The 26285-nt window shown below is 41.8% G+C and overlaps 1 protein-coding gene across 1 annotated transcript; it reads right to left on the bottom strand.

Moving 5' to 3' along the window:
* Positions 1-104: 104 nt before the first annotated feature.
* LOC127002958 (non-lysosomal glucosylceramidase-like) lies at positions 105-23132 on the bottom strand. The gene is made up of 17 exons (XM_050869270.1): positions 22583-23132; positions 20789-20877; positions 20131-20311; positions 19118-19280; positions 18296-18416; positions 17323-17441; positions 16107-16227; positions 12742-12877; positions 11853-11978; positions 11586-11708; positions 10373-10617; positions 8688-8773; positions 7581-7896; positions 6313-6419; positions 4809-5000; positions 3545-4318; positions 105-2943 (listed from the first exon to the last, which is right to left on the bottom strand). Exons 1-16 carry the CDS (start codon positions 23107-23109, stop codon positions 4013-4015), a joined length of 2958 nt encoding a protein of 985 aa, XP_050725227.1. The 5' UTR covers positions 23110-23132; the 3' UTR covers positions 105-2943; positions 3545-4012.
* Positions 23133-26285: the final 3153 nt, after the last annotated feature.

The raw sequence follows: 26285 nt of genomic DNA, 5'->3' as shown, positions 1-26285 counted from the left end.
GACTGACTGATTCTAAACAAGATGAGGCCATTTTTACTTGACTGTTACGACAATCTTGCTAACATAATATTGTACTAGATGTGATACAAGAATTTGATACCGACTGACTGATTCTAAACAAGATGAGGCCATTTTTACTTGACTGTTACGACAATCTTGCTAAAATGATATCATACTGGATGTGATGCAAGAGTTTCATGCTGAGTGACTGACTGACTCTAAACAAGTTGAGGGCATTTTTACTTTACTGTTACGACTGTCTTGCTAAAATGATATCATACTCGATGTGATGCAAGAGTTTCATGCTGAGTGACTGACTGACTCTAAACAAGATACGTGCATTTTTACTTTATTGTTACGACTGTCTTGCTAAAATATCATACTAGATGTGATGCAAGAGTTTCATGCTGAGTGACTGACTGATTCTAAACAACGAGATGGGAATGTTTTTACCGTTACGACAATCTTGCTAACGTCTCCACTGTCCTATATGAGCATTTTAGAGGCACAGAACATAACGGCTGTGCCTTCAATGTTCTCTATGCTAATATGAAAACGAGGTATGAACTTCAATGAGTGATTATTGTCAAAGTGAGCTCGACCTGGTTTTCGATAAAGTTGATTGGGACGTTTTCTTTACTGTTGAGACTATCTTGCTAACACGTCCACTGTCTGATATCAACATTTTCAAGGCACAGAACATGATGGTTGTGCCTTCAATGTTCTCTGCACTAATATGAAAAGGAGCAAGAACAACGCAGCGATTATTGTCAAAGTGAGCTCGATTAAGTTTCCAATGAAGATGATTGTGATGTTTTCTTCACTGTTACGCCTATCTGGCTAACACATCCACTGCCCAGCATGAATGTTTTAGAGGCACAGAAGACGACGGTTGTGCCTGGCATGAACTACAAACAGCGATTATTGTCAAAGTGAGCTTGATTAAGTTTCCAATGAAGATGATTGTGATGTTTTCTTCACTGTTACAACTATCTGGCTAACATGTCCACTGTCCATGAATATTTTAGAGGCACTGAAGATGACGGTTGTGCCTGGCATGAATTATTGTCAAAGTGAGCTCGATTAAGTTTCCAATGAAGATGATTGTGATGTTTTCTTCACTGTTACGACTATCTGGCTAACACATCCACTGTCCAGCATGAATGTTTTAGAGGCACAGAAGACGACGGTTGTGCCTGGCATGAACTACAAACAGCGATTATTGTCAACTTGAGCTCGACTTAAGTTTTCGATGCAGTATGATTGTGATGTTTCCTTCACTGTTACGACTATCTGGCTAACACATCCACTGTCCAGCATGAATGTTTTAAGAGGCACAGAGGTCAACGGTTGTGCCTGGCATGGAGAACAAACAGCGATTATTGTCAACTTGAGCTTGACTTAAGTTTTCGATGCAGTACGGTTGTGTAAAGCTGAACCAAATCTTTTTCAACCGAGATTCAGTACCTTTGATTGCGTGTGGCCAGGATCATCCACACACCACAACACAGCTATAGAGGCAACACACTACACGAGGCTGCCGTCTAAGGGTTGAATCATGTCTCAAAACGCTTATAACCAATACAATACCACATACAAAAAAAATATCATAGCACATCTTAGCATCATTCATTCCATAGCAGACGTAATATTTTCATCAGTAATACCTAAAAATCAATCTTCATGTTGCTCATAACCAATGCAATACCACATACAGAAAAAATATTGTAGTACATCTTAAGTCTCATTCATTCCCTAACAGGCAGAATATTTTCATCAGTAATACCTTAAAAAAAATCTCCATGTCGCTCATAACCAATGCAATACCACATACAGAAAAAATATCATAGCTCATCTTAGTCTCATTCATTCTATAACAGGAGCAATATTTTCAGCAGTAATACCTTAAAAAAAATATCCATGTCGCTCCACAAATGCATCACCTATTTGTGCGTGGCGGACGAGAGCAAAACAGCCCAGAAGCATATTTTGACCCCAGTGCAATGAGCAAATGGCAGTGACACTCACCATGCCAACCAACTCGTAACCTAATGCCCCACACTGAGCCCGCTGAAGCCCCCCCAAAATAAGGCGTTTAGAGGAGAAAGGGCGTTAGGGACAGACGTTTTTTCTAGCTTGTACTGGGAAAGGCAAACTAAACATCGCAGGAAGAACAAGATATTAGTTGCAAGAGGAAAAATGACCCTCGGAACACCAAAGACAAGGTCACTCTTCCCCTGCAACCTGTTTCTTGTTCTTCCTGTGATGTGTAACCTTCCTTTCCCAGCGCAAACTTAAGAAAAATGGAGCTAGAGACAGACGTTTCTTTCTAGTTTGTACTGGGAAAGGCAAACTAAACATCGCAGGAAGAACAAGACATTAGTTGCAAGAGGAACAGTGACCCTCGGAACACCAAATACAAGGTCACTCTTCCCCTGCAACCTGTTTCTTGTTCTTCCTGTGATGTGTAACCTTCCTTTCCCAGCGCAAAGTAAAGAAAAATACGTCTGTTCCTCACACCCAATCTCAGCCTTAAACAGAAAAACCCAAACTGTCTAAGAACGTAAACTTAAACCGAAGGACTTAACCATATACACCCATACACAGGGAAACAGAATAAACAAATATATATAGTATTAAAAAACTCCACACACACACACACACACACACACACCTCCTAAAACTACTTCTCCTTCTCCTTCTTCTTCTCCTTCATCTTCTTGCTTAACATCCTAATTTTCCCTTACAAATAGGTAAATACACTCACACTCACAGACACACATACACATTATTTACATTGTTTCATCTTTGTCCCGTAATGGCTCTGCAACTGACGGGCAAAGATCTGTAGCTACAAAACTATTATCTTACTCGGAGCTGTTGGGATGATTGGTCTGAAATAACTCGACTTAAAAACATGTGTGCGTTGGAACTCTTACGAAACTGAGATACAAGAAAAAGACTAAAGCTGCACTGGACCTTGTTGTGTGATAGAAAATGGGGTCCGTACTCTGCCAGGGGGGGGGACTGTGTGTGCGAAAATAAGTTAAAATGTCTAGAAAGATAAAATACTACAACCACAACAAACCAGATGCCTTAAATCCCGCCCTACTTTCTAATATCCCTCATGCAGAAGTCGGAGAAATACAAAATATCAATGGGGGAAACGATTATCTCACTCAAAGCTGTTGGGATGATTTGTCTGAAATAACTCGACTTAAAAACATGTGTGCATTGGAACTCTTACGAACTGAGATACAAGAAAAAGACTGGACCTTGTTGTGTGATAGAAAATGGGGTCCGTACTCTGCCAGGGGGGGGGGGGACTGTGCGAAAATAAGTTAAAATGTCTAGAAGGATAAAATACTACCACCACAAACCAAATGCTTTAAATCCCAACCTACCTTCTTAATATCCCTCATGCAGGAGTCGGAGAAATACAAAATATCAGTGGGGGAAACTAGTATCTCACTCAAAGCTGTTGGGATGATTGGTCTGAAATAACTCGACTTAAAAACAGGTGTGCATTGGAACTCTTACGAACTGAGATACAAGAAAAAGACTGGACCTTGTTGTGTGATAGAAAATGGGGTCCGTACTCTGCCAGGGGGACTTCCGTGTGTGTGAAAATGCTAAAATGTCGAGAAAGATAAAATACTACAACAACAACTAACCAGATGCCTCAAATCCTGCCCTACCTTCTTAATATCCCTCATGCAGGAGTCGGAGAAATACAAAATATCAATAGAAATAAACGGCGGACAGTTCTGGGAAAGTTACGATGACCTGCACTTACTATCCCTCACACAGAAGTCATACAAACAAAATATCAGGAGAAATTAATGTCTACATGATACTACTGGGATACATCACTTGAGGAGTCCGATTCATGAGCAACCAGGCTTGTTATCTTGACCGGCAATTCTGGGATAGTTACGATGACCTGCACTTGATCCCCCTTGCACAAAACTCAAAAGAAATACAAAATACCAAGAGAAATTAATTGCTACTACTATTGGGATACATCACTTGAGGAGTCCGAGTCATGAGCGACCGGCCGTGTTCTCCTGACGGGCGGTTCAGGGAAGGTGACGTCGATCTCCGCTGTGTCGTCCGGGGCTTTGTCGGCACTCTGCTTCTTCTTGCGCAGTGTGTAGGCCCAGTACATGGACCAGATGGACAGTGGCCGCATGTACCCAATGGCTCGGTACTTGTGCTGGCCATACAGAGCCTCGGGCGTCTCAAACCCTAGTCCGATTTTCTCGTAGACGGTTCTGTAGACTCCCTCGGCAGTTTTGAAGCCTTCGTCCACCATGCCCTGGATACATGTGGTGTCAGTAGCATCGACTTTATCTATGCCTGAGTTTTCCGTCTATTACATTCACTTATGTCATAGAGTTCTTAATACATTCCTACCTGTCAATTATCAAACAAGTGAGGTCTTATTTTTTAATTTTTTTCCTGTCTCTATATTTTAAGGTTTTCTTCCATTGTTTAACACCCAACAATCTATAATAAGCAATCTCTATATGAGGAATCACGAAACTAAACTAACTGTGTCTCGATAAATGGTCCAAAAAAAGACAAATCAGCCACATTATTGAAGACTAAGAGGATGCTTGAAAAATCAGCCATAAATCAAACTGCAACTTCGGTGACCATAAACTAAACTAAACAGCAACTTCCATGGACCGCAAACTACTAAATCAAACCACAACTTCCATAGAATATAAATTTAACCAAACAGCAACTTCAGTAACTTCAGTAGACCCTAAACTATCTGACATCAAGCTCCGTGCGGCCCTTACCTCAATGATCATGGTGGCCGCCAGGGCGTACGTGACCCCCACCCACATCTCCTCGCTCTGCATGGTGTAGCGGTCAATCGTGCCGTCCGGGTTCATGCCATTGACGGCCCCCATCTCCCCGTTGTTGAAGCGCTGCACGTTGTACTCGTAAAGCATCTTCAGCACCGACCGCACACACTTGTACTCAAACACCTGGACGAGAGGAGAGTCAGAAAGATTTGGACTATTTAGACTCCTCCCGAAATTGACCTGTCTTTTGGCCACTCCTCTAACTATCTTTAGGAGCAGTGAGTAGCGGGCTTTTTTTTCACATTTGTTTCGTTTTTTTTATGCCCTTGAACTGACTCCTCTGCTGTAAAAAAAAGAAATAATAATAAATAAATAAATAAACGTTCATTCAATTAAAATACTTGCACAAACAGAAACAGTACTAGCATAACAATATCCATAAGCACAGGTAGGTAGGCACACAGACTCAAACACACACACACACACACACACTTTAACCCCTTGACTGCGGATTTCCTACAAGAAGACATCACCAAGCTACGGGAATGGAACAAAAAGTGGCTGCTATAATTCAATGAAGAAAAATGTAAAGTCCTGCACCTTGGGACGGGATATCCAGCATACCAATACCACATGGGATACACTCCACTGTCCACCACAGAGGCAGAGAAAGACCTGAGACTATATGTTACCAGGCTACCAGTGAAGGCCAAATCCGTGACAATCGCAGCGGACAGGTTAAAGTTCATCTGATTCAAATACTTCCACAAACAGAAAAGGCAGAAACATAAGAACATCCACATGCAAACACACACACACACACACACTTAAACACACAAACATGCGCATTTTAAAGCTAAACTGGATAAAAGTGGATATGGAGACCGGATAACACGAGACTAACTCAAATCCAGTATACAACAACAAGGTAAATACAGATAGAGATGGGGTGCAAGCAACGGTACCAGATCATCGTACTCAGAGCATAGTATTTACCAGTTTATGGCGCCCAACTATTACCAAGAAACATCAGGAATTAACTACTTTAACGATAAGTATAAATTAATCTAGTTATTGGGTCGGAAGTTTTGGGTCAGAAGTTGGAAAATATAAGAGGCTGAGTACGACAGTCTGGTAACGTTGGGTGTGAGGGACAGAGCCATTTATTTCTAGTCTGCACTGGGAGAGGCAGACTACACATCCCAGGAAGAACAAGAAACAGGTTACAGGGGAAAAGTGACATTGTATTTGGTGTCCTAAGAGGTCGCTTTTCCCTTGCAACTTGTATCTTGTTCTTGAAGCATGCCTAGAAAAAACTGTCTCTGTCCCTCCCTTATGCCCCTTCTCCTCCTTTACGCCTCATATGCACAGTAAGATCAGTGCAGTTCAGTGTTCTTGAAGTATGCCTAGAAAAAAATGTCTCTGTCCCTTATGCCCCTTCTCCTCCTTTACGCCTCATATGCACAGCAAGTTCAGTGCAAGCAGGTTCTCTCACCCCACTGTCAATGCCGGCCAGGGACAGGTACCAGTGGCCCACCAGCTGGTCTGACATGATGCTGTCGCTGTGAGCTGCACCACATGTGTCGAACTTGTAATACTTGCCTGGAAAACAAAGAAGCATAAAAACATTGAAAAAATCCTGTAAGACAAAAGTGATATGAATATGTGTATAGACAATTGTATGTACCTGGGCCTGAAATCTCATCAATGGTAACAGAAATGGTAACGGCAAAGTAATTAAAAAACCTAACATTGCCAATTGACGAATAAAGATGAAAGGTGGAAGGGGAATGAGTTGGAAAATGGGAGCTGATGAACAAGGAGAACAATGGTCACCTCTGAAAGGGCAGTTCCCAGATGAAAAGATTAATAAAGAGACAGACAAACATGGATACTCAAACAATGACTACCTTTTAACCCGGTAGCAGCGACGGGCCAAATTTGTGGCTTTACCGTGTAGCAGCGACGCGCCAAATTTGTGCCATGATAATTACCCCCAAAATAGATGATACATAAACTGCTCACAAATGCTTTGATATATATTATGAAATGGTTTGTGTGAGTGATGATTTTTCTCATTTTTCTCGCTTAGAGGGACCATTAAGAAACATGGTCCCCGCTGCTACCGGGTTAAAAAGGCAGTTTCCATAAATGTATAGAAAGAGAGACAGATGATGTTGAACGAGAAGAAAAAAAGAAGAAAAAGAAAAGAAGAGAAAGAAGAAGACAGACACAGATACTCAAACAATGACCACCTCTTAAAAGGGGAGTTTCCATATATGTATAGATAGAGACAGATGATGTTAAACGAGAAAAAGAAAAGAAGAAGAAAGAAGAACCAGCAGCAGAAGAAGAAGAAAAAGAAGAAAAAAGAAGCAGCACCAGAAGAAGAAAAATAATAAGAAGCAGAAGAAGAAGAAGAAGCAGAAGAAAAAGAAGAAGAAGCAGCAACAGCAGAAGAAGAAAAAGAAGAAGCAGAAGAAGCAGAAAAAAAAAGAAGCAGAAGAAGAAGAAGAAGAAGAAGAAGCAGAAGAAGAGAAAGAAGACAGACATAGGTACTCAAACATATAGAAATGAGAAGAAATGGAAGAGGAAGCAGAAGAAGAAAAAGGAGAAAAAAGAAGATAGACAAAGATACTCAAACACATATAAATGAGAAGAAATATAAGAGGAAGAAGAAGCAGAAGAAGAAAAAGAAGAGAAAGAACAAGACCGACATAGGTACTCAAACACATACAAACCAAAGGTGCAGACAAGGTTTACCATTCCACAGCTTCTCTTGCAGGGCAGTTTTAGCCTTCTCCAGCGCCTCCAGGAACTTCTTCTCCTCCGCCGTGTCGCTGAGCAGCCGCGCCATCTCCACCATTGAGGCGAGGGCGGCCACCCACAGCGAGGAGCAGTAGGCGGATGGGCCGTGCATGATCCAGGAGTCGTAGGTTTGGTCCGCCTGACCCTCGTTCTCTATCAGTCCGTCGCCGTCCCTGTCGTAGGTGAAGCTGCGGTCCATCACGGCGCGGCACACGGGCCACATGTGAGCCAGGTAGTTGTGGTCCTTGAAGAAGGTGTGGTCTCGGTACACCTGTAGGTTGGTAGGGACACTGTTAGCATAACCAGCGACTACAACTGTGATCATAAGGTTGGTATGGACACTATTAACCTGGTACCAGCAACGGGCCAAATTTGTGGCTTTACCGTGTAGCAGCGACAGGCCAAATTTGTGCCATGATTTAAACCCCCCAAAATAGATGATACATAAACTGATCACAAATGCTTTGATATATATTATGAAATGGTTTGTGTGAGTGATGATTTTTTCTCATTTTTCTCGCTTAGAGGGACCAATAAGAAACATGGTCCCCGCTGCTACCGGGTTAAGAGCATTGTCAAGGAATACATTTGAGATCATAAGGTTGGTATGGACACTATTAACAGCATCTCAAGGCACTAGGTATGATCGTAAGGTTGGTATGGACACTATTAAGAGCATTGTCAAGGAATACATTTGAGATCACAAGGTTGCTATGGACACTATCAACAGCATCTCAAGGCACTAGTTATGATCGTAAGGTTGGTATGGACACTGCCAACACCATCACCAGGGACTACAGTTGAGATCACAAGCAGGATACACAAGCATACAAAGGGACATAAGGCTCAAACTGCCCACTAAGCACTAGTCTTAAATGAGATGACTCGAAAAATGATCCACACACACACACACACACACACACTATTAGATAACAACAAGGGTTTACTTCTAAGAGTTGAGATTAAGAAGAGGAGGAGCAGGAAGGGGAGGAGGAGCAAAAAGTGATTAAATTTAGTTGAAATCAATGCATGACTAAACGTTTCCTCTCCTCCGTTCCTTACCTGTAAGACGAACTTGAGGTTGAGGTCCTTCCAGAAGCTGATGTCATGGATCTGATAAGCGTTGACCCGTACAAATGGCTCGTCCTCTGAAAGACAGGACACAGTTTTGTATTACCTTAAGAAAACTTGCTTAACCCCTTGACTGCGGATTTCCTACAAGAAGACCTCACCAAGCTACAGGAATGGATCAAAAAGTGGCTGCTACAATTCAGTGAAGAAAAATGTAGTCTTGTACCTTGGGAGGGGATAATGAGCACACCAATACCACATGGGAAACACTCCACTATCCACCACAGAGGCAGAGAAAGACCTGGGAGTATATGTTATCAGGCTACCAGTGAAGGGATATCGAGCACACCAATACCACATGGGAAACACTCCACTATCCACCACAGAGGCAGAGAAAGACCTGGGAGTATATGTTATCAGGCTACCAGTGAAGGGATATCGAGCACACCAATACCACATGAGAAACACTCCACTATCCACCACAGAGGCAGAGAAAGACCTGGGAGTATATGTTATCAGGCTACCAGTGAAGGGATATCGAGCACACCAATACCACATGGGAAACACTCCACTATCCACCACAAAGGCAGAGAAGGACCTGGGAGTATATGTTATCAGGCTACCAGTGAAGGGATATCCAGCACACCAATACCACATGGGAAACACTCCACTATCCACCACAAAGGCAGAGAAAGACCTGGGAGCATATGTTATCAGGCTACCAGTGAAAGCCAAATTCGTTCCAATCGCAGCGGACGGGTTAACTGTAATGAATATTTGTGACTCAACATGTGTATTTAAACTAGCTGTGATGATTCTTTTTTAATCATCTATGTATGTGTATTCTTTCTCAACTCTCTGGATATGATTCTTCTTTAACTTTTTTTTCTAGATGTGAGTATTCTTTTTAACTTTCTATTTGTCAGTATTCTTTTCTGACTCTCCAGATGTGGTTATTTTTCTTCAACTCTCAAGATGTAATTATACTTCTTTAACCCTTTCCATATAGTGACGCACACATCGGCATCACAGTATAGAAAGGGTTAAGAGGAAATGGAAGAGGGTTAAGAGGAAATGGAAGAGGATTAAGAGGTTTAGAAGAGGATTAACCCTTTCCATGTGGTGACGCCGATGGTGACGCCGAAGTTGATGTCACCATATTGAAGGGGTTAACTTTCTGTGTGCCAGTATTCTTTCCCAAGGCTGCTTACTACACTTCATTAACCAAGGCATTTTTTACAGTAAAGGAAGCAGCTCAAGGGCAAAAAAAAAATGTTGTAATGAGAAAAAAAAGCCCACTAAACACTGGCCTTATAAAAAAGCGTACAGAAGAGTGGCCAAACGGGAGGTCAATTTTAGGAGGAGGTGTTCCGATACTCTCCTCTTAACCGTCCACTGCGATTGGCACGGATTTCCCCTTCACTGGTAGCCTGGTAACATATAGTCCCAGGTCCTTCTCTGCCACTGTGGTGGATAGTGGAGTGTTTCCCACGTGGTATTGGTATGCAGGACTTCACATTTTTCTTCATTGAATTGTAGCAGCCACTTTTTGTTCCATTCCTGTAGCTTGGTGATGTCTTCTTGTAGGAAATCCGCAGTCAAGGGGTTAAAAGAAAGGCTGCTTACAACCCTTTGAATTTCTTCCTATGTTGAGAAAAATAAATAATAAAACTCACCCGGGTCACCAGCGTCATGAGGCACAGCGTTGGCCAGCTTCCTCACGCCCTTGTTGCCCCGGAAGAGGTGCGTGCGGGGCGTGAGGTCGGCCGAGGTGGTCCACTGAGCCATGTCGTACTGCAGGGACTTCTGGAGCTCAGGCCACAGGATCACCAGGGCCCAGGACGCGTAGAAGTGCACATCGTAAGTGTTGTACATCCTATACTCGTGACTTTCCAGGTAGGCGAAGCGACCGTACTCACTCCTGGAGAGATAAAGAGAATACTGACAAATAGAAAGAAGAAGCAGCAGCAGAAGAAGAAGAAAGAAGAAGCAGAAAAAGAAGAAGAATTACATCCTGTGTTAAAAAGAATACTGACACATCCAGAGACGAAAAAAGAATAATTATTGTTGGAGAGTTGAAAAAAAATTATACAGCAAGAAAAGTAAAAAGTAGAAGAAGAAGAAGAAAAGTAAAGAAATAGAATCATGTCTAAAGAGTTGAAAAAGAATACTCACATTTATTATTACTATTATTATTATCATTATCATTATTAGGTAAGGCAAGGTAAGGTTAATAGGGTAAAAATAGGGTGGCCTAAGTTAAGGCAAAGCACAGTTAGGTTATGTAAGGCAAGGTAAGGTTAATAGGGTAAAACAGGGTGAGTTAAGTTAAGGTAAGGCAAAGTTGGGTTATATAAGACAAGGTAAGGTTGACAGAGACAAATAAAGTGAGCTAAGTTAAAGTAAGGCAAAGTTAGGTTACATAAGGTTCAGAAGGTAAAATAAGGTAATTTGAGTTAAGGTAATATAATGATTGGTTATGTAAGGTTAAGGAGATAGTAAAGCAAGGTAAGTTTGTGGAGAGGCAGTGGCTGAGTGGTTAGCTGCTGTGTCCAGGACTACCCGGGTTAGAGTCCTGCCCGCCGCCACAGCTGGGATTATTCAGTCACCGCTGAGTGGCCTGAGACTACCCACATGCTGTCCTGAAGACAACCTATTATCCTGGACTCTAGATTTTCTCTCTAAAGAAATGATCAAAGATGAGCTCTGGGGGGCAGCATGAGCCAAACAAGATGGCACCACTACAAACACTTGCCTGTGCCACAACGGGCTGGGGCCGCCCATCGGGGCCCACCAAGAAAGCCTATCCCACCCATAGGCAGAAACATAAAAAAGTTAAGGTAAGGTTAGGAGGGTGAAGCACACCATCCTGTCAAACCAAACCCTCACCTTGAGTCATGCAGAGGCAGTGTACTTGTTACTTGCTCCGGCAGGTCCAACCACACCGAGCCTCCGTCGGCTATGAAGTAGAGCTCATTGAAGATGGCGCTCTTGAACCAGTCCGGCAAGGCTCTGCATGAGATAAATATAAAAATAACTATACATATCAGAAACAATAACACAAAAACTAACACTGTACACATATAGGTACATACAATTTACAATAACACATCCAGTAACATTCGTCAGCCTTCCCCAATGAGCCGCCAGACTTACGGGTCCTGGAGCACGGGGTTCTGCCAGGCCTCGATGTCGTCCTCCCAGCGTGTGTAGTGGTGGAGGGCGTACGCTGCCATCTCCTGTGCTGCCGTCTGCTCCTCGCTGAACCACCGAGTGTAGCGTCTGAGGAAGGACAAGCACATCGTTGGTCACATTTGCTGGGGAAACGATGCTATATGAGTTGTCCAGAACGAAAGGGACATCACCACCATTGTTACAGTTCTGAGTTGTGGGTAGGTTAGATAAGGTCAAGGAGGAGATAAAAGTAAGTTAAGGTCAGGAAAAGTTAGGTTAGGTAAAGTTAAGGAGGTAAAATAAGGTAAGGTAAGGTTAGGTAAAGTTAGGTTAGGTAAGGGAGGAGGTAGAATAAGGTAAGGTCAAGTAAGGTTAGGGCAGGTTAGGTAAGGTAAAGGAGGTAGAATAAGGTAAGGTCAGGTTAGGTAAAGTTAGGTTAAGGTAAGGTCAGGTTAAGTAAAGTTAGGTTAGGTAAGGTTAAGGTAAGGTCAGGTTAGGTAAAGTTAGGTTAGGTAAGGTTAAGGTAAGGTCAGGTTAAGTAAAGTTAGGTTAGGTAAGGTTAAGGTAAGGTCAGGTTAGGTAAAGTTAGGTTAGGTAAGGTCAGGTTGGGTAAAGTTAGGTAAAGGTAAGGTCAGTTTAGGTAAAGTTAGGTTAGGTAAGGTTCAGGTAAGGTCAAGTCAGGTCAGGTAAGGTTATCTACGTAGCAATAAATACTAATACAACATTAAAAAATCTGGCAATATTCTCAAAAAACTTATTAAACTGTCAGAAAAAAAGTTAAATAAGAACTCACATATCAGATAAGAGTAATATTAGAGCACCTGTGTTAATGAGAATGTAAGGTAAATTACTCTACCTGTACAAGTCTTACCTGGTGTGTGTGACTCCTTTGCTCTTGAACACAATCTGGGGCATGTCCCAAACCAGGGCCATCTCTATCATCCCTGAGCTACTGGCACTAATACTACACTTTCCACACACAGCCACAGCTCTCTCCTCACCCTTTCCTACAAAGCACGGCAAAATTAAAAACACAGAGTCAGGGGAAAGACAGGACACAACATTCAATAAACTCTTACATGCTACAGACACATGGAAGTGAACGGACGCACGATAGACTCAACAATAATGAAAATGGGGTAATATGTGTGAATCTGCCTCTTTAGGAGTCACATTATAGTTGTTTAATCAAGCACATTCAATATCTCTAACCCCTTACATGCTACGAACACATGGAAGGGAACGGACGCACAACAGACTCAACAATAATGAAAATGGGGTGATATGTGTGAAACTGCCTGTGCGGGAGTTTAAAAAATGAGATAGTCGTTTCATTAAGCACATTCAATATTTCTAACCCCTTGTCAGCTACGAACTCATGGAAGGGAACAGACTCACGATAGACTCAACAATAATGAAAATGGGGTAATGTGTGTGAAACTGCCTCTTCGGGAGTGTCAAAAATGAGATACAGTATGCTCTCCATGTCACATTACAGTCATTTCATTAAGCACATCAATATATCTAACCCCTTGCCAGCTATGAACTTATGGAAGGGAACAGAAAGATAGTTGGAAAGTTTCGTTTAGTCGGCGCAACATCTGTGGTCATATGCCAGAGAGAGACAAAAGAGGAAGAAATTATAGGAGAAGAGAACAGATCCCAGGAGACGGGACACAACCCCCGATTAATACCTGGTACCCATTCACTGCTGGGTGGACAGGGGTGTAGGGTATCGGAAAAGCCGCCCAAATTTGGAAGGGAACAGACTCACGATGGACTCAACAGTAATGAAAATGGGGTAGTATGTGTGTGAAACTGCCTGTGTGGGAGTGTCAAAAATGAGGTTAAGTGTATCGGAAACTTTGTACGGCATCAAATTATTTTTTTGTGTTTTTCTGTGATCTGTTTTGTGTTATTTTGTTCTGTTACCTCTTATTATTTATTCATTTATTTATTTATTTATTATTTATTTATTCATTTATTATTATATCATTAGTGTTTATTTTATTACCTGTGGGAAGGATATTACACACTGCACCTTCTCTCATATGACTGTGTGTGTGGATAACAAATTCTATAACTCCTTCTTTAATTCAGATCCATTAACGTCATTTTCACTCATTGCTTCTAGTCTTGCCAAATATAATAACACTGACTGAAAATCATAACATTGCCAATAATGAGCACAAGATTGAAGGACATTCATATAACTTGAAGCAGGTCCACATTTTGATTAGTCTCCATATTCTGGTACATTTGAGGGTGAGTCAGACTATATAATGACACACAAAATCTTATAAAAAAAATTGACACATTTGCACATGATGAATACGTGAACATATTGCCGTGAAAACAGGATGTGGCTCGTAATCGCTTAAGTCTGGAGTGATTATGATTTGTTTTCAGTCTGGGGGGCGAGGGAGAAGAAAAACGTTTGCACTGATGATGTGTTTCTTTTTCCATTGTTACTATTGCCATGAAACAAGAAGGGGCTCATAATCACTAAAGTCTGGAGTGATTATGATTTGTTTTCAGTCTGGGGCGAGAGGGAGAAGAACAAGGCTTGCACTGATGATGTATGTTTCTTTTTCCATTGTTACTATTGCCATAAAACAGGAAGGGACTCATAATCACTAAAGTCTGGAGTGTTTATGATCAGTTTTCAGTCGGGGGGGGAGAAGGAGAAGGAGGGAAGGGGGTAAATGAGATAACGGCAGACACAACAAGAAGGACACAACACGCGACACACTGCTAAGGGTCTGCCGGCGCCACTGGTGTTCGCTCAGGCTAACAGTTTGGACACACCACACCACACTGAAGCCGAATTAACACATTATGCAGGCAGACGGTCCAGTGAACAATGATCGCTCACTGGCAACGGTGGCAAAAAGATATGATTGTTTTGTGTTTCCATGCAGACTGCCACAGAGTTTCAGTTCATTTTTATAACACGATACATATAACATTGTCACCTTGTGTTGAGTCTTACCTAGGTGATAATTATTAGGTTCTGGCTATGTTCTGCTATTTATACTTACTATTCCAACACAGCTCTGGGGAAACTGAGGTAAGGTATAAAATAAACTTAACCCGGTAGCAGCAGGGATCATATTTCTTAATGATTCCTCTAAGCGAGAAAAATGAGAAAAAAATCATCCCTCACACAAACCATTTCATAATATATATAAAAGCATTTGTGATCAGTTTATGCATCATCTATTTTGGGGGATTTATATCATGGCACAAATTTGGCCCGTCGCTGCTACTGGGTTAAGGCATAGTAAAGATTAATAATGAAACTCTGACAATATTTATTTTTCATACTTCAGCTCAATTCTCCAGAGTAGATTTTTGTGGCCTCTAACTGTCTAAACATGGTAGTATATTTTAGTTCTCATTTATTTTCTCAGTTTAGAATGGATGCAATTAGGAAAACTTAAGTACTACAGTTTAGGTAATGTTTCTTAATTGTTTTGTGGCCCTTGACTAATTTATGAGTATTATGACCTTTACTAGCTTATTTTCTCACCCGGTTTAGTGCAAAAATTCAATGCAATGAGGACAATTAAAGTACTACAGATTAGGTAATATTTCTTAACTGTTTTGTGGCCCCTGACTAACTTAGGGCCACTTTCACAGTCATTTTGTTTGTTCTGAGCGTTACCAATGGCGGCGATCGCTGCTATAGTATTTCCACTTAAAACTGGCCTATGGGGTAGTGGCGGCTGCGGGGTTACCCTAGCCCCGCACCTTACCACACACCCTCAACACCTCTTGCTTCCTCTGCAGCCGCCACTACCCAATCGGCTATTTTCACGTGGACAATTACAGCGTCGATCGGCGCCATTGGTAACGATCAAAACAATCAAAACAACTGTGAAAGCGGCCCTTACAGTCTTTACCTTTTTATTTTCTTCCCTAGTTTAGTGCAAAAAATGGACCCAATGACGACAACTGAAGTACTACTGATGCGATGATATTTCTTAACTGCTTGGAGCTCCTTAACTTTTTTTATGGCAACGCAAACAGCTCAAGGCCAATAAACAAAGAATAAAACAAAAAAGTCTGCTAGTTCACTGCTAACTTATGAGTAGTGGGCTTTTTTTTTGTACTTTCTGTTGCCCTTGAGCCGTGTCCTCTGATGCAAAAAAAAAAAAAAAATAAATAAATAAATAAAAAAATAAAAAAATAAAAAAATAAAATGAAATAAAAGACTACATCAAGAGTACTCACTAGTTTTGGTTACTGGGATGTCACTTGGGTCCAGTTCTCCGTCCAGCTTGAGGTCATTCCACAGCGACTCCCCTGAGCTGAGCGGGTCAAAACCTGGACTTCTGGTCACCGATACCTCCGGCTGTGAAAGGATAGATGTAGTAGTTATCACCGTTGCCAGATTGTCGTACTCAGAGCATCGTATTTACATGTTTCTGACGCCTAACTATTGCCAAGAAACATCAGGAATTAACTATTTTAACGATAATTATAGGTGAATCTCCTTATTGGGGTCCACGAGGCAATTTTTGGGTCGGAAGTTGGTAAATATAAAAGGCTGAGTAAGACAATCTGGCAACTTTGGTAGTTATGGCACAGCTGTCTTTGTGCGATAATTACGTATTTGTTCAGCACATGTGTAGTGGATTTATATATCATGGAACTGTTTGATAGTAAGTTCTAAGTATGACAGAGATGTGGGCTAAGATTTAACACAACAATATGACTAAACTTATATTTGGGGTGGTAGACTAATATATAATTGTTTGATAGGAAAGTTCTAAGTATGACAGAGATGTGGGCTAAGATTTAACACAACAATATGACTAAACTTATATTTGGGGTGGTAGACTAATATATAATTGTTTGATAGGAAAGTTCTAAGTATGACAGAGATGTGGGCTGAGATTTAACACAACAATATGACTAGACTTATATTTGGGGTGGTAGACAGGAAAGTGAATAATCTTATATGACGAACTTGAAAAATGATTAGTTTAGGGACAATGTGTATTCAAGGACCTCAACAAAACTTCCAATATCTGACAAGTCTTTTCTTTAATCAACTCACAAATTCCTTGATGTTTAGTTAGAGACAATGTGTATTTAAACATCTCAACAAAGCCTGTGATATCCGACAAGTGTTTTCTTTAATCAAATCCTAAATTCCTTGATGTTTAGTTAGAGACAATGTGTATTCAACAACATTCCGATATCCAGCAAGTATTTCCTTTTATCAACTCACAAAATTCCTTGATGTTCATTTAGAGAATGTGTATTTAAGCACCTCAACAAAACTTCCGATATCCGACAAGTATTTCCTTTTATCAACTCACAAAATTCCTTGATGTTCATTTAGAGAATGTGTATTCAAGCACCTCAACAAAACTTCCAATATCCGACAAGTCTTTTCTTTAATCAAATCATAAATTCATATATAACAAGAGTGGACACTGACCTTTTCCTTGACGGCCAGACAGTAGCGCAGGTTCAAGCTTCTAAGGGTTTGGTGCAACACAACACCCTTGACCTGCGTCTCCGCCAACTCCTGCTGAAACACCTCACTCCAACACTCCCCTGGAACAACACATTTAACTTAGGTACCAGGTGAATCAAAGTGTCAAACTGTATACCAGGGAAAAAGATTAGAAGGTACCAGGTAAATGAAAACCATCACCCAATGATTACAGTCTTCCTCACAACCATCCACACGACACCAAGCTCACATAGCCCAACAAAGCCTATAATCTCCTTCCACACAGCACAGCCTTGCACCCCCTTTCACACAGCACACAGCCTTGCACCTCCTTTCCACACAGCATACAACCTTACACCTCCTTCACAACCCAACACAGCCTATCGCATCCTTCCACACAGCACACAGCCTTGCACCTTCTTTCCACACAGCACACAGCCTTGCACTTCCTTTCCACATAGCACACAGCCTTGCACCTCCTTCCACACAGCACAGTCTTGCACCTCCTTTCCACACACCACACAGCCTTGCAGCTCCTTTCCACACAGCACACAGCTTTACACCTCCTTCACAACCCATACACAGCCAAGCACCTCCTTCTTCACAGCTTGTACAAAGCCTTACATCATCAGCCAGACTCAATCTACTTCCTAGCCCACACAGCCTATTATCTCCTTCCACATAGCACTCACTCTCACACCATCACCCAGAGACACAGCCTATGTACTTGCCAGCTCACAAAGCCTATCACACAGCCTTACACCACTGGCCGGACACAACCTCCTCCCTTTCAATGAACATCAAGAAGCGTCAAAACAACCAGTCCAACCCCATAAGGCAAAATAAGGATGTTAAACGAGAAGAAAAAGAAGAGGTGTTGAAACAAAATCATCAAGAAAGGTATTTGTACAAGCCCCATCACATGTATAATTTCTTTCACCGGCTCTGGACTCACCCTCCTTGTCCGCACTCCCACCAGTCCCATTCTTGAACGTAAAGGTAATGGACACGTCTCTGGGCTCAGGGTTGTAGTTCTCGATGTTCCACACAAACACTCCTACAGGTAAACACGAATCCTGAAACGGAAACAAAAATTCACGTCATATTTACATCATCAACATCGTAATCATCTTCTGGAAATGAGGATATGAAAATTCAGCTTAGTTTCCGTATTTTGTTGATTCACGTTCGGTAAACTTAATTTGTGGGTCTATATCATAATCATCTTCTGTTTAATGTCATGTTTTCCCCCATCTCAGGTTAATATTGGCGCTTATGTAACCCCGGGACGCCGATAGCTGGGAACACACTCTGGCCAAGCTGTTCTTTTTTGTGTCATGTGTGTCTACCGATCACATGTACCTTAAAACACAAGCTGCCTGTCCCCTGAGTGTGAGGTTAAACGGTCGATGATACGCTTCCAACTCCTTCTGTCCCTTGCCTCAGCCTCTTCAGTGCCCAATGCTGCCAAGTCCTCTTCAACACACTGCCTCTATGTCTTCTTTGGCCTGTCTGGTGTGTGGTGACCTGGCATTTCCACCCCAACAGCTCTCACCAATGCCTCACTATCCCTGTTCCTCTTCACAGCTCCCCCCAATGCCTCACCATCCCCCCTCCTCTTCACAGCTCTTCCCAATGCCTCACCATCCCCCTCCTCTTACCCAAACAACCTTAATCTCCCTACTTTCAGCACTGTACTCAGCTCCTTCAGTCCACATCTTCTCACCCCCATGTACATTTTTAAGCATTATCTGACAACATGACGCAGCACACCCACCTTATAGTTATGGGGTATGACAGGCGATATCTGCCGACATATTAGCCTGATGCCTTGCTCCTTGATGTTGTAGACTGTCCATGACCGAGGGTACAGGCCACAGTACAAGCCGTCCGCTCCGCTGAAGCCCCACTCCCACGACTCAAGGGTCTTCCTCGGCTTACTGTGGACGAAAAAATTAGTTATAAAAGACCCAGGTGAGGTATATTTGATGGTACTCCAATGTGACTGTCTGGGGGCCATATTCTTAAACATTTTAATGCCCAAGTACATACAGCTGACAAGACTTTCGTTGAGGTTGTGGGAATTTCCATGAGTAGTTGTGTGACCCTGGTGCTAGTTTGAATTGACTTCTGTACTATGAATACAAAAACACACTCTTTGAGAACCTGTTTCAACTCTTTTTTGGCCTTTGGGAATCACTGATGTAGAAAATATACCCACAATTAGCATTTTCACATATTCCTATTTTATTATTAACCTGGTAGCAGCGACGGGCCAAATTTGTGCCATGATTTTAACCCCCCAAAATAGATGATATATAAACTGATCACAAATGCTTTGATATATATCATGAAATGGTTTGTGTGAGGGGTGATTTTTTCTAATTTTTCTCGCTTAGAGGGACCATTAAGAACCATGATCCCCGCTGCTACTGGGTTAATGTCACAGTTCTTTGATGCAATCATAACACCTATAAATGAATCCATGAATTTTAACCCCTTGACTGTGGATTTCCTACAAGAAGACATCACCAAGCTACAGGAATGGAACAAAAAGTGGCTGCTACAATTCAATGAAGAAAAATGTTAAATCATGCACCTTGGGAGGGGAAATCCAGCATACCAATACCACATGGGAAACACTCCACTATCCACCACAGAGGCAGAGAAAGACCTGAGACTATATATTACCAGGCTACCAGCGAGGGCAAAATCCGTGCCAATCGCAGCGGACGGGTTAAAGGTTACTCTAACTGGGCGACAGACACAATCACCAATATTCCTCCTTACGTCTGTGTGGACAAGACCCGCTGGTAGAGTGTGTTGCCCTTGGGGTCCCTGATGGTGGCAATGAACTGGTTGGCCATCACCGTCTCATACTCGTAGATCCCAGGAACCATCTGGTAGCGGCAAAACTCTCCCCGGAACCCTCGGCCAATCGTTCCAGACCCAATGCCTCCCAGCGGTACACCTGGCAAGGGAAAGGTTAAATAAAAACACAAGTAAAAATTTTTTAATCATATACTTTGTAGAAATTAAAGAGTAAGATATTCCTGAATGTGCTGGTCTTTATGTTGTTTTTAGCAATGTATTTTCCCTTCAACACAGATGTCACCAATTCATACTAGTGTCTTCATTCTACAGTAGCAGTGGCTTCTATCTACTACCTCATCCCTACTCTTGGGTCCTGTCTCCTCCACTCTTTAAAATGGTCCTTAATCTTCAGTGCTACCCTGTACCATTCAATTACATCTTCAGTTATTTTCTGCTCTTACTTCTTAGGGCAGCTTTTATCATCTTTGTCTGTCTGTCTGGCTCCACAAAAATGTTGAAATTATAGTGCAAGATATTTCTACACTATGCTATATTTTGTACAGTCACTATCTTAACCTCAGGACTATTTTCAGCATAACAATATATTCAGATGCATAATGAAGGGAGTTCTTACCATACATCTGCTTGCCGTGCATCATGGTGATGCAGTCAATCCAGGGTTTGCGTCCCTTGGCTCTGGTGTACATGTACCACACCAGGTACCTGCAAGGGAACAAAACACTTGAGGCTTGTGGCAGGAGGTTACTATTTGGTCTGGGTCATCTATTGACATTTATCAAAATTAATTATACCTAACAATTGTAACCTAACCCCCACCAATATTTAATGTAATTGAACAGAACTTAAATTAAGCTCCTAAGGTGGAGGAGGGCTTGCCCCCTTTTGACACCACATTATGATGGTCTAACCAAACAAAATCTGACAACCTCTTTGAGTGTGTGTGTGTGGGAGGTGTGGGGGGGGTGGGGTTGTTCCCTTTGACCCCCTCATTCCAGTGTGAGCAAACAAAACCTAGCTTGCCCTCCTACATGGGGAAGGGGGGGGGTGTCTTTGTACCCCCCTTCAACCCCTCCTTCAGGATGTACTTTTATTTTATTCGTGAACAAGAGTAGACCCAGCACCACACCCTGGGCCGAGAGTTAAGTGAGTAATGTTAGTAACAAGTGTGTGGTGGCATGCCAGGACCTGCATTATTTCCGTGCCTGGCAGAGTATTGATATCAATACTCTGCCAGGCTGCTCAGGAAACAACTCCACAACACTGACAGTCACCGAGCTGATCTGTGAACAACCATGACAAACTTACTCCGGGAAAAGAATAATACAGAAGGGAGGAAAGGAAAGGGAAGGGGTAGAAGGGGAAGAGGGGGGAAGGGCCTCATCACTTAGCTGTCAATATAAGATCTTTGCTGATGACTTAAAAATTTATATGAAGGTTCAGAGTAATAATATTTCCTCTACAATCAACTGTATAGCTACTTTCCAGCAAGATACTGATGTACTGAATGTCAAAATCATGGGGTCTTAACCTTCACCCAGACAAATGTGTGGCTCTAAGATATGGCAGAGGTCTCCCTCCTGCTGGCCTTTACGACCAGTAATTCATTAGTGATATTCCTATCCCATTTACCACTCTGAGCGAGATTTAGGGGTAATGATTGATACTAGACTAAAATTTCATGACCATATTCATTCTGTGGCTTCCAATTAATTGAAATCAACAGTAGATATGCCATTCTTGTGATTTTATGATGGCACTGTACTATACTACTCATGTTCGTCCTCTACTTGAATTCTGCTCATATATGTGGAACACTGACTATACTGGTGACATTAAACTACTGGAGTCAGTCCAGCGAAGGTGGACCAAAAACATAGATGGCCTAGAGAACTTGTCCTATGCAGACAGGCTTTCTGCTCTTCATCTTTTTTCTGTTTGCGGGAGGTTATTGAGCTGATTCGATTAAGTGTTGGAAGATCATGCATGGTGTTGCCCCCTTGGACTCGACTAGACTATTCCAGCTTGCTCCAGTCGTGGGTACAAGAGGCCATGTCTTCAAGCTTGCTCATACTCGTTGTTCCCTTGAGTGTCGGCGTCGTTCCTTCCCAGCTCGTGTTGTTGGGGCATTTTCTTCCCTCTGCAGTAGTTGAGCTGAGAGACCTTGGTACTTTCAAAGCTGCTCTAAAAAAATTCCTTGACCTCAAGCTTTATGACTATAATCCCTGACCATAAGAAATAAATCCCCAATGCACTTTCCAGCCTATGCCTTATTGGATTATGTTCAGTTGTTTGATGAGCTTGGATAGACTGGCGCATTGGTCAACTGGTGAGACCTTTCGGTTCCTTGCATGGCTCATAGGGAAAGGTCGTCCAGGTAAGGGGGGAGCTGGTGTGTGCCGCCCCTCACCTCATGAAGAGCGGGATGAGCTGCGGCAGTTGACCCAAGCGCGGCCTGATCTTCTGGTCGCGCCGCTCCGGGAAGGTGTGGTCGAGGGGCACCATCCAGCCGTGGCGGGGGAAGCGGGACACGTTCTCCAGCCGGCCCGCCACCCCACCGCCGCCGCCCTGCTCCTCCTGCTCCTGCCCGCCCGCCATCACGCTCACTCTGACTCTGTGACAACAAACAGCTGATGAGGCTGGTGATGGCTGGGGCTGGGGCTGGGACGTGAGGGGTGGAGCTTCTTTCTTCCTCTTCTTCTTCCTCTTCCTGGTTTGTCTGATTCTTCTTCCTCTTTTTCGTGGTTTGTCTTCTTCTTCTTTTTCTTCTTCTTGGTCTGTCTTTTTAATTCTTCTCCTTCTTCTTGGTTTGTCTTCTTCTTCTTCTTCTTCTTCTTGGTCTGTCTTCTTCTTCTCCTTCTTCTTGGTTTGTCTTCTTCTTCTTCTTCTTCCTCTTCCTGGTTTGTCTGATTCTTCTTCGATCCTCTTCTTCTTCATGGTTTGTCTTCTTCTTCTTCTTCTTCTTCTTCTTGGTCTGTCTTTTTAATTCTTCTCCTTCTTCTTGGTTTGTCTTCTTCTTCTTCTTCTTCTTCTTCTTCTTCTTGGTCTGTCCTTGTCTTCTTGGTCTGTCTTTTTAATTCTTCTCCTTCTTCTTGGTTTGTCTTCTTCTTCTTCTTCTTCTTCTTCTTGGTCTGTCCTTTTCTTCTTCTTCTTGGTCTGTCTTTTTTTTCTTCTTCTTCTTCTTGGTCTGTCTATTTCTTCTCCTTCTTCTTGGTTAAATTTGTCTTCTTCTTCTTGGTCTGTCTTTTTCTTCTTGGTCTGTCTTTTTCTTCTTCTTCTTCTTCTTCTTGGTCTGTCTTTTTCTTCTTCTTCTTGGTCTGTCTTTTTCTTCTTCTTCTTGGTCTGTCTATTTCTTCTCCTTCTTCTTGGTTAAATTTGTCTTCTTCTTCCTGGTCTGTCTACGTAGCTTCTTCTTCTTCTTCTTCGTATCGCTTTTGATCTGGTATTGCTTCCTGTGTCCTCCTCCTCTTGATCCTCTGTGTTCTTATTCTTTCTTTTTTCTACTAATTTCTTCTTCTTGGTCTGTATATCGCTTCGTAGGTCCTCTCCTGCTTCTTCTTTTTCAACTTCTTTACTTCTTTTGGACCGTCATTCTGTTTTTCTTCTTCTTTTCTTCATTTCTTTCTTTCTTCTGAGTTTCTTCTACTACTACTACTACTTCTTTTGACTTGTATTGCCTTCTATTATCTATTTTCTATCCTTTTCCTTAGTATTAAATCAAACATATTTTCTTTTCTTGACAACAAACAGCTGATGATGATGATTATGCTGTCAGAAGACCCAACAAGACCGCCGGCACATTATATTTTACTACATACATTTCTTTTATTTATTTTCTATTTTAGTTCTGGACACTCCAATAACCTTGCGTGAAAAAGAGTAATGGATGTGAGGTTTTATGATGCTTCTATATTATCAATTCTTTCTCTGCTGTAATCTGAAGGTGCTCGCAACATCGAATTGAATTGAAATATTTATTGTAATATGTCAACCCCTTTATTCCTGCTCGACCGGCTTAATTGCTCTGATATCGTTGACGTGTTTAAGATGAAGAAAATTATATGAGGGAGTTTTCTTACAGCGGCGCTGAATCTATATAATCTTTGGTTGCTGTGGTGAAGGCTTGGGTTAGGTAATTTCCTTTGCCTATAAGAATTTCTCTATATAAATGTCAAAGAGAGGGTCATTCGGGTTCTAATGAGTGCTTCTTCAGGTTCACGATACAGAGGAAAGGTCAAACTACCACCAGGGTCATAATACTACTCCTGGAAATGCCCACAACTCCTTCGAAATCCTTGTCAAATATGTGTTCAATGCCTACAACTCCTTCAAACCCTTGTGTCAAATGTGTCGAGGGTCAAAAGAGGGTCATTCTTCAGGTTCACGGTACAGAGGAAGGGTCAAACTACCACCAGGGTCATAAAACTACTCCTGGAAATGCCTACAACTCCTTCGAAATCCTTGTCAAATATGTGTTCGAGGGTCAAAGAGGGGGTCAGTCGGGTTCTAATGAGTGTTTCTTCAGCTTCACGGTACAGAGGAAGGGTCAAACTACCACCAGGGCCATAAAACTACTCCTGGAAATGCTCACAACTCCTTCGAAAGCCTTGTGAAATGTGTGTTCTTGGGCGGAGAAATCTTAATATGACCATATATAACTTATGTAATATATCCTACATTGCAGAGGAGGTTATTTTTTTCCTTTCCAATGGGTGAATGTTGTTTTACTACTCCTATCAATGTGGGTGAGGGCCAAGATAATAAGTCTCCTTGGTGAGGGCGGGTAGCTAGGTTAGGCCTATACAGCCTCTCCTCAAAGGTCATTATGTCATTTGTGGAATTGGTCAGGTTTTTAACTCGAGAGCTTCTGAATGATCTCTAGTTTAAACTCCTTACATGGAGATGACTCACTTCCTCTTCCTGTCTTACGAGGATGTGATTCGATCCGTGTTCCTTTTCTTCTTTTCTTCAATTTTTTTTCTTTATTTTCTTCTATCTGTTTCTCTTCATCCACTTTTATTCATTTTCTTTTTCTTCTTCTCCTCGATCCCTCTTCTGTACCCAACTAAAAGGGAGGGACTTTTTTCATTAATTGCTTATCCAACACAATATCTATCTATCTTCCTATCAACATCTATTCTTCATTCTTCATTTTTTTTTCTTTTTCTCTGTTCCTCTTGATTCACTTTTCTTCTTTTTCTTTTTCTTCTTCTCCCTCTTCTGTACCCAACTAAAGGGAGGGATTTTTTTCATTAATTGCTTATCCAACACTACATTTATCTTCCTATCAACATCTATCTACCTATCTATCTAAATACTCTATCATACGTGAAGAACCAGATGTCACAACCATTCTAGCTAGGACATGAATGGGATGGTTCATGTCTGTTGCTCTATGATTCCTTACACGTTACTACGAGATCACAACATTCTTCTCAAGGGAAAGGCAGGAGTTCCTTGAAAAAAAAAAGGGTAAAACAGGTGGAAAAACAATGTCCTAAGCCTTTGATGTTCAGCAGGCAAAGTTACATGAGAGAAATAAGCCTCACTAACATAGGATTAAACTGTTTTGCATGAGGTGGAGTCTGCTTGATCATATTCCTGCACAGATTAAGAGGATGATTGAGCAACTATGTGACAAAGGGCTGCCATTGGTTCAGCCAGGTGATATTCTAGGAATGCCTCTTCTGTGGACAGGACGTTTAAATTGTGGACTATTATATATGAGAATGATGTGTGTGTGTGTGTGTGTGTGTGTGTGTGTGTGTGTGTGTGTGTGTGTGTCCTTCATTAACATAATTTCTATATCATACTCTTGAAATACTATCACCCCTAACAGATAATAAGCTCTTGAAATATTATAGTCATTAACACAACACACTCTTGAAGTATTCTCACTAACACATAACTTACTCTCAAAATATTATCTTGGGGTTTATTAAAAATTGGCTTTTGGGTATTAGTTGTTGCCCTAAACTCATAATTTCCCAGCAAAAGCAGACAATTCCCCAACTATACACACAGAGATCACTAATAAAGGCTGGGAAGTGTGGTGACAACCTCTCCTACATCAATCTGTCCTTATCAATACTACTCAGAGAAGACAAATATTT

Source organism: Eriocheir sinensis, chromosome 24 (genome assembly GCF_024679095.1).
Source record: "Eriocheir sinensis breed Jianghai 21 chromosome 24, ASM2467909v1, whole genome shotgun sequence".
NCBI classification, from domain to species: domain Eukaryota; kingdom Metazoa; phylum Arthropoda; class Malacostraca; order Decapoda; family Varunidae; genus Eriocheir; species Eriocheir sinensis.
This window is presented reverse-complemented; position numbering and strand designations above follow the sequence as displayed.

Bases quoted from the DNA above. Each gene is read 5' to 3' on its own strand.
- LOC127002958 (XM_050869270.1), bottom strand. From the start codon at position 23,109: ATGAAGAAGAAGAGGATCGAAGAAGAATCAGACAAACCAGGAAGAGGA. The intron at 8,774-10,372 runs GTGAGTTTTATT...CCTGTCTTTCAG, and splicing joins TCATGACGCTGGTGACCCGG to AGGACGAGCCATTTGTACGG. The intron at 7,897-8,687 runs GTAAGGAACGGA...ACCAACCTACAG, and splicing joins ACCTCAAGTTCGTCTTACAG to GTGTACCGAGACCACACCTT.